Genomic DNA, 19005 nt, shown 5'->3' with positions numbered 1-19005 from the left:
CTGAGCTTCCTGAATCTGTGGTTTGGTGTCTGGCATTAATTTGGGGGGAAATTCTCAGTCATTATTGCTTTAAATATTGTTTGAGTTCCTTTTTATCTCTTCTTTTGATATTCCCACTGTATGTTTGTTACACATTTTGTAGTTGTCCAGGATTCTTAGGGACTCTGTTATGGATTTTTTTCTAGTATTTTTCCTTTTTGCTTGTAAGTTTTAGATGTTTCTATTGTCATATTCTCAAGCTAAGAGACTCTTTCCTCAGTCATGTCTACTCTAATAAAGATCATTATTCTATCATAAGAGTTTTGATCTCTAGAATTTATTTTTATATCCTTTCTTAGAATTTCTCTCTGTTACATTATCCATTTTTCTTGCATGTTGTCTACTTCTCCCAATAAAGCCCTTACTGTAAAATTCCCAGTCTGATAATTCCAACATCTCTGCCCTATCTGATTCTGGTTCTGATGCTTGCTCTGTCTCTTCAAATTGTGCCTTTTGCCTTTTAGTATGCCTTGTAATTTTTTTATTGAAGGATGGACATGATGTATTGAACAGGCATCTGTGGCAAATAGGCTTTGAGTAATGAAGTGATAAGACGTGGGGAGAAAGGGAACATTTTATATCACTATGATTAGGTCTCAGTCTTTTGATGAGTCTGTGCCCCTGGACTGTAAACTTTCCCCATGCTTCTCAGTATCTCCCCATGTTAGGTGAGACAAGATGGCTAGAGGGGATGGAGTTGGATATTTCCCTTACCCCAGATAGGTTGGGCTCTGATAAAACCCATCAGGTTAGGTTCTGTTTAACTAGTTTCTCCTGAGGTAGGCCTTGTTAAGAACAACATAATGCTCTGACATATTTGAAAATCATTTTGTTTCCTTCCCTCTGCCAGAAGCACATGGGGATTTTTCTTAGATATTCACTGTGAGGAACTCATAGAACTTCTATAGGAAAAACTCAGAAGAGTGTGCCTCGCCCCGCCCCACTACACACACACTGATGATAGGGTACCCTTGGAGTTTTACTCTCAAACTTGTCCACTCAGCATTCAGCAAATTATAAATTATGGATTAGGTTTTTCTGTCTAGCTGGCTCCCATGGAGATTTATGCCGCTATAAATTGTGATTATTTGTATCTACCTGTCTATCTCTCCAATATTTGGGGCAGCAGTTTTCCCTGTAAACTCCCTTTTCTGACAGATATAAAGAGTTGTTGATTCTTCGGTTGGTTCAGCTTTTTTACTTGTTATTATGACAGAGTGGCAGCATCTAAGTTCCTTACATGCCAGACTATAACTCAGTGTTAAGGAATTGACTTAGTAAATGTGCAATTCAAGTCATAAGAGCAAAAATGTATGAGTATATCAGGAACTAGACTACTAGTTGGGGGTGTTCAGTGTGCTGTGGCATTGGCCAATATGTTTTTACAGAAAATATAGAGATTGTACAGAAAATCTGTACAGATTGTACAGAAAATACAGAGTATTGACCAAACTAGAAAGTTAGTTTAATGTTGATCAGTTAAGAGAGCCTCTCCTATATATGTTCATATGTGTGCATATGTACATACATTTGAATATATGCTTTATGTAATATTTTTTTCTTTTGATGTTTTATTATAAGCATATTCCTTTGTTCACACACATTACCTCAAAACAAATATAATATCTGCTTAATATTTTATGTTCCATCATTAGTATTACCATTTATTATCAGTTTTTTCCTACTTAAGTTTGCTCCTTTTATGTGGATAAATTTCATACAGAACTTAGCTAACTTGACCTTTAAAATTTTTTTTTAATGTTTATTTATTTTTGAAAGAGAGAGAGACAGAGCATGTGTGTGGGAGGGGCAGAAAGAGAGGGAGACACAGAATCTGAAGCAAGCTCCAGGCTCGGAGCTGTCAGCACAGAGCCTGAGACAGGCCTCAAACCCACGAACCACGAGATCATGACCTGAGCTGAAGTCAGACGTTTAACCAACTGAGCCGCCCAGGTGCCCCACTTACTTGACTTTTTAGTTGGCATTTTGGATAATGGAACTTCACCTCTTTAAAACAATCTATCCTTCTGGTTTTGTTTACAGTTCTCTGACTTTTCTATGTATGTGTCTATTTGACATCTGTTCTTAGATCTCTGAACATCAGTTCAAACTTCATCTGTTTAAAATCACACACATGACTTATTTACTCCACCTTTTCTACTATTCCCTTTCTCAGTAAATTGCAACACAGTACCAGAAAAACCATCAATCATCCTTGGTATGTCAATCTCCATTAACTTTAATTTTTAAATCATGTTAAATTGGCTTCCTAAAGATTCACCTATCTCTACATTCTCTCCCACCACCAGGTCCAATAAACCGTGATCTCAAGCACAGACAATGCAATAGCTTCCTAAAGATTCATGCATATACCTTCTTGAATTCTTCTGTTCATCAGACTGCTATTAATATAATCTCTGAAAAAGGTATTTAGCCATTAACTATTGCTTTTAGGATCAAGACAATGCTCTTTAACATGTTCTTAAGCTCCTGCATAATTTTGTCTCTTCCAGCCCTTCTGTTTTCATGCAGAACCAGTGATTTCTTTTGCTTTCTCAGCTATACACCTGCTTTCCCTTACTCTTTTTTTCCAGAAGCATATCTGTCATTGTCCCCCCCCCATTTAAATGTAGCCACACATGCAGTTTCCTACATCACAAATCCTCCTCTATTTTCTCTTTCTTTAGTTCACTCATGGTTCAGATCTCAGTTAAAGTATTTCTTTCTCATGAAAGTCTTCACTGAGGTTCTTAAGTAAAATCTTGTATAGGTTCTTGTATAGGTTTTCATGGCTGCATATGCCCTTTATTCTTAACAGTTATCAAGTTTGGATTTGATTGTGATTATTACTGGATTAATGTCTGTCTTTGCTACCAGACAGTAAAATTCCTGAAGTTTGCAACCATTTATGATTTTGATCACAGTTCTGTCTCTACTACTGTAAAGTACATGGTAGATGCTCAACAAATATTTGATTGAAGAATAAACGAATGACATTTTATTTACACTAAGAATCAACTACCAATTCATACTACAGTCTGCTAAGCTACCTGACAAATGGTAAAATTTGTACCAATTAAAATAGGATTCCAAGAGCAATATACACCTTTTCAAATTTCAGATGTAGTACAGATTTCACCAAAAATAAGTCTCACTTTGAAAAGGCCCTCCAAATGAATCTTTATATGGGACAAGGCTTTAGACCATGGATAGGTTGTGATAGTGATGATCAGAAATTAAGACTATTTCTGTAGGCAACAAGTTCATTTTCAGAGAATGGCAAGGTATGAGTCTGAATCTTTATCTTCTGCATCAAAACCCCAATCCTTAGAATCAGCCTTGTCCTACAAAATGAATAGGAAGATAGAAAAGAAATAGCATGTAGCTGATGACCAGAATCATTTATCAGCAATAGACATTAGTTCATTTAGACACATGTGACCATGAAGATTCCATGTAGACCAGACTGACCTTCTCTCCTAAAGGAAAAAAAAAAAAAAGGAAAAAGAAAAATTAAGAAGAGAACTATCTCTTTATGATGCTAATTGAGTAAGAATGTTCTAAGACAATATATGTGAACTGAAGGTACTAGCTGCCCCAGGCCATTACCCTTGCCCCTTCCACCTTATTTTTGGCCATTAATTGATCCAAGAAGCAATAGTTTTCTGTGAGTCAGCTTTCTGTGAGTCTGCTTCTTGAGTATGGACTGTAATTAGTGACTCACTGGCAACCAATAGAATAAGATGGAAGTGGCAGTGTGTGACTTTTGACCAGGTCATAAAAGACATTTTTGTAGCCTCCTCCTTGCTCTGTGTTGAACTGCATGCTTGTGAGGAAGCCAGCCACCATCTTGGTAAGGATACTTACACCTATGGAGAAGCCCATGTGGTGAGAAATTGGGGCCTCCTGCTAGTAGCTATATGAACAAGATCTCTTGAAAGTGGATCCTTTAGACCTAGTCAAGCCTCACTTGACTACAGATAAGGCCAACATCTTGACTGTAGCTCCATGGAAGATGCAGAGTCAGAAGCACTCAGTTAAGCTCCTCCAACATTTCTGGGCCCCAGACACTATACGGTAATAAATGTTTCTTGTTTTAAGCTACTAAGTTTTGTGATAATTTAGTAGGCAGTATTAGCTAATGAACAAGCTGCTACCAGAGGCTTATTCTCCTCATGTTGAAAGACATTGGTGTAAGTAGCCCAACTCAGTTGTGCAAATACATTTCAAGCCTCTGCTCTTGTCCCATCTGCAAATGTCCACTATCCAAAAGCACAGTATTTTGGTCAAACTCAACATCAATGGGCAGGGAAGTACTTCTCTACAGGAGGCTATGGTCACTTGATGACATCAGGTTCAAAATCTTTAGAAATTTATAAGGAAGAAGAGTCTTTGCAGATGTGATTAAGAATTTTGACATAATGAAACTATCTTGGATTTAGGCCCAGTTGGGCCTAAATGCCATCACAGGTGGCATTCTCTTTATAAGAGAAAGGTGGGGGTGCCAATGCAAACTGGTACAGCCAATCTGGAAAACAGTATGGAGCTTCCTCAAAAAGTTGAAAATAGAACTGCCCTACAATTCAGCAATTGCACTACTAGTTATTTACCCAAAGAATACAAAAATACTAATTCAAAGGGATACATGAACCCTGACATTTATTGCAGCACTATCAACAATAGCCAAGAGCCAAATTATGGAAAGAGCCCAAATGTCATCGACTGATGAATGGATAAATAAGAAATAGTATATATATATATATACACACACACACACACACACACACACACACTAGAATATTTCTTAGCTATCAAAAAGAATGAAATCTTGGGGCGCATGGGTGGCGCAGTCGGTTAAGCGTCCGACTTCAGCCAGGTCACGATCTCGCGGTCCGTGAGTTCGAGCCCCGCGTCGGGCTCTGGGCTGATGGCTCAGAGCCTGGAGCCTGTTTCCGATTCTGTGTCTCCCTCTCTCTCTGCCCCTCCCCTGTTCATGCTCTGTCTCTCTCTGTCCCCCCAAAAATAAATAAACGTTGAAAAAAAAATTTAAAAAAAAAAAAGAATGAAATCTTGCCATTTGCAATAACATGGATGGAGCTAGAGAGTAGTATGCTAAGCAAAATAAATCAGGCAGAGAAAGACAAATACCATATGATTTCACTCATATGTGGAATTTAACAAACCAAACAAATGAACATTGTCGGGGAAAAGAGAGGCAAACCAAGAAACAGACACATAACTATAGAAAACAAATTGATGGTTACCAGAGGGGAGGTGGATGGGGAGATGGTTAAATAGGTGATGGGGATTAAGGAGTGCACTTGTTGTGATGAGCAACAGGTATTGTATTTAAGTGCTAAATCACTAAATTCTACACCTGAAACTAATATCACATTGTATGTTAACTAACTGGAATTTAAATAAAAACTTGGAAGAAAAAGAAGAGAGAGAAACACAGGGGGAGATCTAACAAATACATAGAAAAGAAGCTGACGAAGTTGCAGGCAGAGGCTAGAGCCATGTGGCCACAAGCCAAGGAACGCCAAAGCATGCTGGTAGCCAACAGAAGAAAGAAGAAGTAAACAATGGATTCTCTCCTAGAATCTCTGATACCTTCCTTTTGGACTTCTGACCTCCAGAATTGTGAATAAATTTCTGGTTTTTTTGAGCCACCAAGTTTTTGGTAATTTTCTACAATAGCCCTAGGAAACTAATACGCCCTCTGATAAGGTGGAGGGAAGAGTTGTATACTGGCTGAAAAATCATCTAATTTACTTTAGCATCATTTCAAAAGATAACCAGACAATAAAAAGACTATGTATTGATACTACCAAAATAAATGAACAAATAAACACATAAATAAGCAATGAATACATAGATGAGAAAAATGAATTCATATCAAAGATGAATTATCCATGAAAGCAGTAGAAAATGTCAAAATTTTTCTTCTCAACACTTTCTAAGAAACCAAAGTAAAAAGATCTAAAAATAATACAATGTAAGAGAAGAGAAAATAGAGAAAATTAAGGTGAGCTCTTTAGATTTAGGGGGAAAATGGAGGATAGATGGAACAAGGAATAAGTGCTGTGTTAGAACAGGCATACGGAAGATATGGGGGAAAAACACAAAAAATGAGATTTTTAAAAATCAAAGATAAATATATAAAAGAAAAGATGAAATCCATTTTATATACAATTAGTGTTTCTGAAGAAGCTACTGTTACAAACATAATAGGAAAAATTCCCAAGAAGAAAATTATACTGAAAGACATGTCAGTTTATAATTGAAAGGACATTATGTATTTTTAGAACAATTTATATAACATGTTTCATACTGGAAAATGTTGCAGTTCAAAGTCAATGTGATCTTGGCTTTTCTTTTTTGATTTTACCTATTCATAATAAATATGAAGAAATCTTCAAATATGTCATGATGCCTATAAGAAATTATTATTGATAAATCAAGTAAAGTAACTCAAGAGATGGATATCTAAGGTTCTCTTCAACTCTGTGATTCCATTGACCTTAGTCTGAAACATCCTTCTCATCAAGTTTGCATAAAAACAATTTCAGAAGCCAACTGTAATTGGCACTCATGTGCACCTGTTAATGTATTCATAAAATGCACTGGAGTCAATAATTGTTACCTCTATAGAAGTCAACCTTTTAAGTGTATTGTCACTTCTTTATATACTATAACAAGCATTTGGCAAACAAATCAACTAGCATAACATTACCTTTCTGTATGTTATACATACATACAACAACATATGACTACATATCAATGAGTTGTTTTTTTTTAATACTGGGAGCAATGGCTTCACCAAATGGCTTTTCAGATATTCATGTGCCATGCAATTTGTTACAATGATCCAATAAATGTACTAATTATGTACTCATTGTGTATATTTTGTATATTTTTGGTAAATTGGAAAACATTACCGATTAGCCGCAAATTTGTCTATCTTCTTTTTTTCTTTTTTTTTTAAACGCTTCAAGTTCTTTTTTAAATTCCAGTAGTTAACATATAGTGTACTTTTAGTTTCAGGAGTAGAATTTAGTGATTCGTCACTTACATATAACACCCAGTGCTCATCACAAGTGCCCTCCTTAATACCCATCACCGAGTTAGCCCATCCCCCCACAAACAGCAACCTGTTTGTTCTCTATAGAGTCTCTTCTATAGCTTTTTAAAAATAATGTCATGACAAAAAAATGCTCTGTGTTTTATCAAAGAGAAATATATGTATTATTTATTGGGTTTTTTTGGAATTAAATGGATATCCATAGGAAAATGATTTAATAGGCAAATGTCAATTCTTCACTTCTTCTAGAATGTGTATAATGGCGACATGAGTTATAGAAAATATACCCATTTTCACTTGAGACATTTTCAGTATAATGGGGGTGGTTAACACTAACAAATTTTCTGTTTACAAAAGGATACTTTTCCAAAGGTAAAAAGTGATGTAAAAGTGTCCGAGGGATGCAGCACCTGCCCTTTGTATCAAATGGCACAAGAAACTGGGACGGTGTTTTCTTAGTCTCTTTTTCTCATAGGGCTGGGCAGGAACCTTGCACTTTGGCTGATAGTAAGTGTTGAGTGGTTAAATGAATGTTCAGACACTAATTCCTGCAGGTAAAGCAGGATATAGTGCTTTATAGTATAGATAGTATATACTACTATAGTATATATAGTATATATACTATATAGTATAGATAGTATATACTACTATTAAGGCCAACATACACCCAGAGACCATTTATGCTTTTCATGGGTAACTAGAGTAATGCACACTTTTCTGAGAGAAGACCATGACTAAAGTTTGCCATTACTCCATTTCTCCTGTTTCTTTGGTGACAACCTATAGGCTAAAATTACTTGAAGTCTTTCTAGAAGCTCTCATACCATGGAATTGCTGGTTTGCTTGACAGAATAATCCAATCCTGTGCATAAGAGAATCTGAATCCTTAGGAAGTTCTTCCTAATACCTCAACTAAATTCTTGATTCAAGTAGTCCCCACATTTTAATACTACATTCCTTAGAAATGAAAAATGAACATGTACTATCTGCCTCCGTACTCCTACATTACAACACACACACATTCAATCCCATTGTTCCTAGCAAAGTTCTATCTCAAGCATCCCAGACAAATTGGATTATTAAAAAAAGCTGTGTAGAATAAATACAATTTCACTGTGTCAAGAGGTTTTCTCTTATTCTAATGTAAGTTTCTTTTGTTGCTGTTTTGTAGTGGCAGGAAACCAGACTGGAAAACCTCTTAAATGCATCTCAACTTCATGATTTCAAATTTTATAGTATTTTGTCTACATAACATAACTTCTGAAATATGTACTTACTTTTATTTCCCCAAATGAACCAGATTCTCTCAGTGACTTCTGGGATTAAATTATGGAGTCTGGGGGAAGCTCTAAAGATGTGAGGGGTTGTATATATATTTGTTTATTCTTCAACTACAGAAAACTATTCTTTATGCCTACTCAGCTGAACCAGGCTAGAGTTATTTTCCTTAAAATGCATATATTAAGACAAAGTTTTATAACGTTGTTTTAAAAATTGCTACATATTAGAAAAGTCCCCAATTTAACCATACTGTTATATAATTACTTTCTACAGGACACCATGATAAAAAATCGTACCAATTGCCCGAATAATGAACCTAACGTTTTTAAAAAACATGCATGTGATGATAATAAGGTAATAATAATTACTTGGAATTTATGTCATTCAAATTTGACTTTATAGAAGCTTATATTATTTGTATGTCTGTTAGAGATAATTATATTGCTTATATTCATATCATATTCTTTTGGTTCTCACCAGACAGTTCCCATTGACCTATTAGGTTATACTGTGGTCTTCTTTTATAATTATTTTACAAAGATCCCTATGCTTATTTGGTAAATAATTTTTTTCTATTTTAGCATTTCTATTTTCACTTTGAAAATGTTAGAAGAGCTGATGAATTCAAAGACATACATATCCCTTATTTCTGAAATTCTTCTGCAGCAAAATATTTGTTAGAGTGATTGCTTACATATTCACAAACATGTCATGACGATAATTTACTTCTAGGGCTTTGAAATTTTTTCTTTCAATATTTGTTTATCTTCAAACAACTATTACCTCTGGTTGGTGGAATATTACAACTTACAAACCTTACAACAAAAGTCTGTGTCATTTCCTTCTACAGAAAATAGTATGTGTTATTTCCATCTACAGAAACCAGTATGATATTCAAGTCTTTTTTAAATTCACAGTAACCAAGTTAACCTCATAGTATCTCATAGTGTATTCATAAATTCTTTTAATTTTAATTTCTTTAAATATTTGAAAGACTTGTTTGAAGTGAATATGGACCTTTATTTTCTTATTGCCAGCTATTCATCCATAGCTCAAAAGGTACAAAAATAATAAGAGAAACCACATACCTTTCATTACTGTTGCCTCCAGAAGCCCTCTCCTTTGGTTATCTCATTTAAAATTGAATAATCTTATTATATGCTCACTCATAAGTGATGAGATCATAAATGTATATTATAAAGAAAGGAGACTTTAAAAAGTCAAATAATCATTAAACCAAATTCTAGGGACTTCAGACTGTCACTTAGGAGCTACACAGTTTTAGTCTAGTTATTTGTCAGTCATGTGATTAACTGGAATGGAAATCTGGGGTGGAGGTGAGGCATTATTTGGCAGCACAGCTCTGGCTTTAGGCTCCTTACGAAAGCTTATCATTTCTTCATATTTTATTTGAACCACAACCCTTCTGATTTTTTTTCTATAATAGGAAGCTGTGTTTTTATATCGTGCTGCTCACAAGTTGAAGCACTTTGTCAAAGTGAATAACAGTGAGGAATTCAATCTCCACTTATCAAGAGTTTCACAGGGCATGTTACAGTTGTTGAACTGTACCCCCAAGGTAAGTTGTTTATTTTGAACAGAAATACAAACTAGTCCTCTGATAGGGTGCTATAATTCTCTTATGGATGTATCTATTATCTTAGAATTCTAAGTGCTTATTATTACCTGAGGTTTAAGTACATTTACTCAACTCTAGTAGAGTAAATCTTACCAATTCTTAGCTGGGCAAATAGTTTATGAAAGAAGAGTAAAAATAAATGACTGCATACCTCATTTCTATAATAACTTTCCAAGAGGCTAATGTGATAAATTTTACCTCTAAAACACATTAATAATTTTAATCCGTATATGTACACATTTATAAGAACTCATAGCCAATAAAAGAGATCATCTAATGTATTTAACAAATATCTTTACATGTTAAAACTGGACATATATATATGTCCAACAATTTTTTTTATTTTTTTAAATAATTTTGATAAGTTGATAGGGCTAATTTTCCCCTACTTGTCTGCTAGTGGTTATGAAATATAAACAGCAAAACAAAATTTGGAAGACACTATCTTGACACTAGGCAACTGTTTCTTCATGTGCAAAATGGAGAAAAAAATAGTATCTGTTATAGGAGGTTGAAAGGATTAAATGGCATAATTCATGTAAAGTGCTTAGTACTAAAAAAAGTTTCAACAAATATATTATTACCATTGCCCCCCCTTGAGGAATTTTACCAGCTGTGAGAGAAAGCCAAAAAGTTTCTTATGCTTTTTTAAAAAGAGATTTTTAACATTTTCATGATAGGGAAAGGGTCATGTGCATTTCTATTTTTCAATACCAGTAGTTGCCCACAGAAGGTGAAATGGTAAAATTATCTTTGAGCCCTATTGACAGTGATGAAAATAAAAACAATGGAATTTGAACTTCATTTATCATTACATTATCTACCTGATGCAAGCCAGTCTCCTCTTGGTGTCCTGGATTTACCAAGCTTATTTCCAATTTTTCCCCTTACTTATGTTAGTCCTTTATGTGGAATTTCTACTGTCCTTTTTTCTATAACTTTGGACTATCCTGTTCTATGCATCCATCAAGGCCAAGCTTACATCTTGTGAAGGCATATACTCCAGGCGACTGCCTTTTAATCCTTATTTAGAGTGATTTCAAAGCACTGTCTAATGGAGGAATGGCAGATAGGCTCCTTATTGCTTATACATCCAGTTGCTTAATAGTGACTGTTGTTGGAAAAGTTATGTTGAACATAAAGTCTCAAATCAGGGCTGAACTGAGAAGTCTGCAGACAAAACTGGTGATATCAACTCTTGGCTTAGGAAGCAGTAAGGGTTAGAGGTATGCTGTATATTTGCAATTCCTTCTCTCATGTGTTGAATGTTGCATGGAATACCATGTTCCAAAATCAACTAATTGTAGAAGAAAATACACAAATAATTTCTACCTTGAAATTAAATTAAATTCTTACAAAGTTAACTAACCTGATACAGCCCACCTTTTTCTTGAAATTATAAGGCAAAATGTTAAATTTTGAATTTAGCTACAGTGAATTTCCTTCATGAGTCAAGCATGTTATAAGCTTTCATTGTTATTTAATTCATTTTGCTTCCGATGGATAAAGCTTATTAACATTTATGGTCAGGATTTAATAAATTAATGCTAACTTTATTTTCATGTTGATTAAAATTCTACTTTTGTCCCGGTTAGTATACCCTTCTATATTAGTTTTTCATATCTCACAGGCATTAACATAGTGCTGGACATGGGAATGCCATGGAATTCAACTTTTAAAGTGGATCCCCTGAGTGATTGCGATGGAATTAAGAGACATTTCAAAATAGCTACCAAGGGTGGGGAGATCTTGGAAAGGAGACACAAATAGCACTGAAATAATCAGTTCTGTGGTTCATGGTGGCAGAGCTTGATTGGGGTCAGCAAAGATGGGGCTCGGAAGTAGGATTCTTATTTGTCCTTTACTCTGACACAAATTCTCCAGATATGTTATTTTTAACAACCCTTATTTAGTGCTAAGAGAGTACCAGGCACTGCTCTAGGTATTATATATATATTACCTCAGACTTTACAAAAATCCTGCAAGTATGTACCATTAAGAAACTACAACACAGAAAAAGTTAGAAACATTCCCAAGGTCACAGATTGGTATGAGGTACATCTGGGATTCAATTTAGGTGGTGTGGTTTGACGCTATGATCTCTCACGCCACCACACTGCCTCAACTGTAGACCGATTTTATGGCCAAATTCTGTGAATGAATTGGGAAATAGACACAGAAGGCAGATATGAATTAAAAGTGGGGCTTTATTGCCAGAGAAGCTGGATTGAAGAACATGGCTTAGACCTGAAGTCAAAGTGAGGACTCTGAACACTTCCCCAGGAGTCTAGCCCTGTATGCAGCAGGAGTCCAAAAGCCTCCCCAGTTGGAGAGAGAACCTGAACTGACAAGTGCAAAGAGAAAGCTCAGCCCAGACTGTGCATTTTGGCATCATTTCCTAGAACTTACCCCTCAGTAAAGCACACCCTATCCTTTGCTAGGTGTGATGCCTTCAGAATTGATATTAAGTCAAGTAGGAGTAAGTCAAGTAGGAGTACTATCATTTATTAAGCACTATGTATCTAGCCCTCTCTATAACCCTAGGAGAGGTGGTCGTATTGCCATTATAGAGATGAGGACACTGAGCTTCAAAATATTTAATTTCCCCAGGGATATACAGCTAGTAAAAGAACAAATTGGGATTCAAACCCCCATCTGTCTGAATATCTTGCTCTGATCCACACCTAAAAAACCTCTTTGCCTTTTTCAGAATCCCATTTTGAGGGTCAATGTAGTGATTGAGTTCAGATTATATTCAACATTAAATTAGAAAGAGAATGCATTCTGGATAGACTGAAAAGGACATTTGTAATTCAGACTGAATATGTCCAGAAGGGGAAGGGAAGTAGGTATGGGGTAGGAAATATCTTACCCTTGAGATTGCTGCATACCCTAAACACGAGGCATGCTCTCCAGACAAACCTCTTTCAGCTGACTCAATGGTAACCAATGCAGGAAGTGATTACTGCCTTGTCTAGCTGCTGATTCAAGTGTAGTTTCTATCTTCCTTCTATACCAGTAGTGAAGCCTCTGGAGTCAGACTCTGGATTCAAATCTCAACTGTACTATTGACTGATGGCATGAGCTTTATTTTTTTTTTAATTTTTTTTAAGGTTTTATTTTTGAGACAGAGAGAGACAGAGCATGAAGGGGGAGGGGCAGAGAGAGAGGGAGACACAGAATCGGAAGCAGGCTCCAGGCTCTGAGCCATCAGCCCAGAGCCTGAGGCGGGGCTCGAACTCACTGACTGCGAGATCGTGACCTGAGCTGAAGTCGGACGCTTAACCGACTGAGCCACCCAGGCGCTCCTGGCATGAGCTTTAAAAAGTTACTTCTTTGAATCCCTGTTTCCTCAGTTCTGCATTAAGACTAATAGAAGTAGCTACCTCTGTTATATGAGAATTAAATATGATTATATAATATGCTTTAAAAAGTGTTTGCCACATAACAAGCTTCAGTGAGCAATACAGCACCACCAGTGGAGGCTGGAACCACTTACACCAAACCCTGCCCCCCTGTATCCTGCAGGGGCATCTTTATTAGGACAGGTCTGTGAGCAAGCACAGCAGGTCTCTTCCCCAGAGGACCAACACAGACACCCCGCATGCAGCAGGTCTACTGATCATAGAGTGCTCCAAAGTTTCTGCTTCGGTTCTGGTGGAAATAGGACTGGGCTTTTTTTTTTTTTAATTAGGCTTATAATTTTTCTTTGTTTGTTTGGGTTTTTTTCCTTTTCCCATTTATGGATCAGGTCTTTCTTTCTTTCTTTCTCATTGGAATCAGGCATAAAGTTTTTTGGTTGCTTATTTGTTTTTGTTCCTTTTCTTTTTCTCTTTTTTTGGAGGATTTTTTTTTAAAGTCAGGCTTATTTTAACAAACAAATCAAATACACCTATTTATAAAGGCCCAAACACTCCCCATTGCAAACAAGGGGGAACTCTGCAGAGGACTGACCTGGGGAAAGAGCAGCCAAATCACAAAAGTAGAGACTGCACACAGCATACACCAGAAACACTTCCTAAAGCACCAGGTCCTGGACAATGTATGATCCCTTCTTAATATAGCACTACTCTCAGGAGCAGGAAACAACAAGCTTTCATAACACGGAAAAGACAGAAACTTAGACAAATGACAAGATGGAGGAATTCTCCCCAAAAGAAAGATCAAGATGTAACCACAGCCAGGGATTTGCTCAAAACAGATATAAGCAGTATCTGAACAAGAATATTGAACAACAGTCATAAGAATACTAACTGGGCACGAAAAAAGCAAAGAAGACACCAGAGAAACGCTTGCTGCCGAGATAAAAGATCTAAAAACTAGTTAGGCTGAAATAAAAAATGTTTTAACTGAAAGGCAAAACCAACTGAATGTAATCACAATGGGGATAGAAGAATCAAAGGAATGAATAGATGATATAGAAGATAAAATTATGGAAAATAATAAAGTTGAAAAGAAGAGGAAAAACTATTAGGTCACAAATAAAGACTTAGGGAACTCAGTGATTCCATAAAGTGCAATAATATCCATATCATAGGAGTCCAAGAAGAAGAGCAGAGAAAAAGGGGCAGAAGGTTTATACGAACAAATTATAGCTGAGAACTTCCATAATCTGGGGAAGGAAACAGGCATTCAAGTTCAAGAGGCACAGAGAACTCTCATCAAAATCAACAAAAGCAGGTCAACACCATGATATATCATAGTGAAACTCGCAAAATACAAAGGTAAAGAGAAAATTCTGAAAGTAGCTAGGGACAAAAGGTCCTGAACCTACAAACAGAACAGAACATAAGATTAGCATCAGACATATCCACAGAAACTTGGCAGGCCAGAAGGAAGTGGCATGATATATTCAACATACTAAATGGGAAAACTATGCAGCCAAGAACCTTTATCTGGCAAGACTGTCACTCAGAAAAGGAGAAATAGAGTTTCCAAGACAGGCAAAAAAACTAAAGGAGTTGGTGAACACTAAACCATCTCTGTGAGGATTTTTAAAGGGGGCCCTATGAGCAGGAAAGAGATACCAAACACAACAAAAACTAGAAAGGAAAAGAGACAATCTACAGGAAGAGTGACTTTACAGGTAATATAATGGCACTAAATTCATATCTATCAATAATTACTCTAAATGGAAATGGACTAAATGCTCCAATCAAAAGACAAAGGGTATCAGAATGGGCAAAAAAACCCAAAAAACCAAAAAACTCCTTGATATGCTGCTTACAAAAGACTGATTTTAGCCCAAGACACCTCAACATGGAAAATGAGGATATGGAGAACCATTTATCATGCTAATGGGCATCAAAAGAAAGCTGGAGTGGCCATACTTATCTCAGACAAACTAGACTTTATTACTTTGTTTTATTTTATTATTTTATTTTATTTTATTTATTTCATTTTATTTTTTAAATAGTTTATTTATAAATAAATAAAGACAGACAGTGTGAGTGAGGAGGGGCAGAGGGAGGGAGACAGAGAATCCCAAGCAGGCTCCATACTGTCAGCACAGAGTTCCATGGAGGGCTTGAACTCATGAAACCACGAGATCATGACCTGAACTGAAATTAAGAGGTGGACACGTAACTGACTGAGTCACCCAGGCACCCCCAGAAAAACTAGATTTTAAACCAAAGGCTGAAATAGGAGATGAAGAAGGGCACTCTATCATAATAAAGGCATCTATCCATCAAAAAGATCTAACAATTGTAAATACTTATGCCCCCAGTGTGGAGCCACCTAAATATATAAATCAGTTAATAATAAACTTAAATAACTTAAAGTGAATAGACACTTCTCCAAAGAAGACATCCAGATGGCCAACTGACACATGAAAAAGTGCTCAACATCACTCATCATCAGGGAAATACAAATCAAAACCACAATGAGATACCACCTCACACCTGTCAGAATGGCTAACATTAACAACTCAGGCAACAACAGATGTTGGCGAAGATGTGGAGAAAGAGGATCTCTTTTGCATTGTTGGTGGGAATGGAAGCTGGTGCAACCACTCTGGAAAACAGTATGGAGGTTCATCAAAAAAAAACCCCTAAAAATAGAACTACCTTATGGCCCAGCAATTGCACTACTAGGTATTTATCCAAGGGATACAGGGATGCTGTTTCAAAGGGACATGTGCACCCCAATATTTATAGCAGCACTATCAACAATAGCCAAAGTATGGAAAGAGCCCAAATGTCCATCGATGGATGAATGGATAAAGAAGGTGTGGTATATACATACAATGGAGTATTACTCAGCAATCAAAAAGAATGAAATCTTGCCATTTGCAACTATGTGGATGGAACAGGAGGGTATTATGCTAAGCGAAATTAGTCAATCAGAGAAAGACAAGTATAATATGACTTCACTCATATGAGGACTTTAAGACACAGAACAGATGACCATAAGGGAAGGGAAGCAAAAATAATATAAAAACAGAGAGGGGGACAAAACATAAGAGACTCAAATATGGAGAACAAACAGAGGATTACTTGAGGGGTTGTGGGAGGGGGGATGGGCTAAATGGGTAAGGGGCAATAAGGAATCTACTCCTGAAATCACTGTGGCACTACATGCTAACTAATTTGGATGTAAATGAAAAAAATAAAATTAGTAATAAAAAGAAAAACAATAGTAACAAACTTAAAGAACTCATTGATAATAATACAATAATAGTAGGAAACTTTAACACCCCATTTACAACAATGGACAAATCATCTAAGCAGATCAGCAAGGAAACAATGGCTTTGAATGATACACTGGACCAGATAGACTTAACAGATATATTCAGAGCATTGCATCCAAAAGCAGCAGAATACACATTCTTTCTGAGTGCACATGGAACATTCTCCAGAAGAGATCACATACTGGTCAGAAATCAGGCCTCAGGCAGTACAAAAAGATTGAGATCATACCACACATATTTTAAGACCACAACACCATGAAACTTGAAGTCAATCACAAGAAAAAATTTGGAAAGACGAGGTTACAGAACATCCTACTGAAGAATGAATGGGTTAACCAGGAAATCAAAGAAGAAATTTAAAAAAATACATGGAAGCAAATGAAAATGAAAACACAACAGCCCAAAACCTTTGGGATGCAGCAAAGGCAGTCTAAGAATGAAGTATGTAACAATACAGGTCTCCTTAAGATGCAAGAAAAGTCTCAAATACACAACCTAACCTTACACCTAAAGGAGCCGGATAAACAACAGCAATTAAAACCCAAACCTAGCAGAAGAAGGGAAATAAAATAAAATAAAATAAAATAAAATAAAATAAAATAAAATAAAATAAAATAATTAGTACAGAAATAAATGATACAGAAATTTAAAAAAAAGAATAGATCAACGAAACCCAGAACTGGTTCTTTTAAAGAGTGAACAAAATTGATAACCCCCTAGCTGGACTTAACAAAAGAAAAGAGAAAGGACCCAAATAAATAAAATCATGAATTGAAGAGGTGAGATCACAACCAACACTGCAGAAATACAGAGAATTGTAAGAGAATAATATAAGCAATTATATGCCAACAAACTGGGCAATCTGGAAGAAATGGACAAATTCCTAGAAACATATAAACTACCAAAACCGAATCAGGACGAAATAGGAAATTTTAACAGACCCATAACCAGTGAAGAAATTCAATCAGTAATCAAAAATCTCCCAACTACAAGGGTCCAGGTCCAGATGGCTTCCCAGGCGAATTCTACCAAACATTTAAAGAAGAGTTAATACTCATTCTTCTGAGAGTGTTCCAAAAAATAGGAATAGAAGGAAAACTTTCAAACTAATTCTATTAAGCCAGCATTACTTTGATTCCAAAACAAGACAAAGACCCAACTAAATAGAATTTCAGACCAATATCCTTGATGCACATGGATGCAAAAATTATCAAAAAGACACTAGCAAATCAAATCCAACAGTATCATAAAAGAATGATTCACCATAATCAAGTGGGATTTATTCCTGGGCTGCAGGGGTGGTTCAATATCCACAAATCAATCAACATGATACACTACGTTAATAAAAGAAAGGATAAAAATCATATTACCCTTTCAGTAGATGCAGAAAAAAGCATTTGACAAAATATAGCATCCTTTCTTGATAAAAACCCTCCAGAAAGTAGGGATAGAAGGAACATACCTCAGCAGCCTAAAGGCCATACATGAAAGCCCCACAGCTAATATCATCTTCAGTGGGGAAAAACTGAAAGCCTTTCATATAAGGTGAGGAACACGGCGAAGATGTCCACCCTCACCACTGTTGTTCAGTATAGTACTGGAAGTCCTAGCCTCAGCAGACAACAAAAAGAAATAAAAGGCATTGAAATTGACAAGGAAGAAGTCAAACATTCGGTCTTCGCAGATGAGATGATAACTCTATGAAGAAAGCCCAAAGGACTCCACCCCAAAATTTCTAGAACTGATACACAAATTCAACAAAGTTGCAAGATATAAGACCAACATACAGAACTGTTGCATTTCTATACACCAATAATGAAGCAGCAGATGGAGAAATCAAGAAATCGAACCCATTTACAATTGCACCAAACTGTAAGATACCTAGGAATAAGCCTAACCAAAGAGGCAAAAGATCTGTACTCTGAAAACTATAGAACACTTTTGAAAGAAATTGAAGAAGACACAAAGAAATGAAAAAAATATTTCATGCTCGTGGATTGGAAGAGCAAATATTGTTAAAATGTCAATACTACCCAAAGCAATCTACACATTGAATGCAATCCCTATCAAAATGCCACCAGCATTTTTCACAGAGCTAGAACAAACAATTCTAAAATTTGTATGGAACCAGAAGAGACCCTGAAGAGCCAAAGCAATCTTGAAAAAGAAAACCAAAGCGGAGACATCACAGTTCCAAACTTCAAGCTGTATTACAAAGCTGTAATCATCAAAGACAGTATTGTACTGGCACAAAAACAGACACAGAGATCA

The 19005-nt window shown here is 36.1% G+C and overlaps 1 protein-coding gene across 2 annotated transcripts in view; it reads left to right on the top strand.

Moving 5' to 3' along the window:
• The window catches only part of IL7 (interleukin 7), a 58376-nt gene that overhangs the window by 36441 nt on the left and 2930 nt on the right, over positions 1–19005 (top strand). Inside the window, exons 3-4 of one of the 2 annotated variants that reach the window (XM_047074062.1) lie at positions 8678–8758; positions 9852–9983. In XM_047074062.1, coding sequence (XP_046930018.1) covers positions 8678–8758; positions 9852–9983 — 213 coding nt within the window. The remainder of the gene's footprint in view (positions 1–8677; positions 8759–9851; positions 9984–19005) is intronic. The other variant, XM_047074063.1, reaches the window with a different exon arrangement.

Source organism: Lynx rufus, unplaced genomic scaffold (assembly GCF_022079265.1).
Source record: "Lynx rufus isolate CCGP_SWC_20201006 ecotype Redwood Valley unplaced genomic scaffold, mLynRuf1.p SCAF_12, whole genome shotgun sequence".
NCBI classification, from domain to species: domain Eukaryota; kingdom Metazoa; phylum Chordata; class Mammalia; order Carnivora; family Felidae; genus Lynx; species Lynx rufus.
This window is presented reverse-complemented; position numbering and strand designations above follow the sequence as displayed.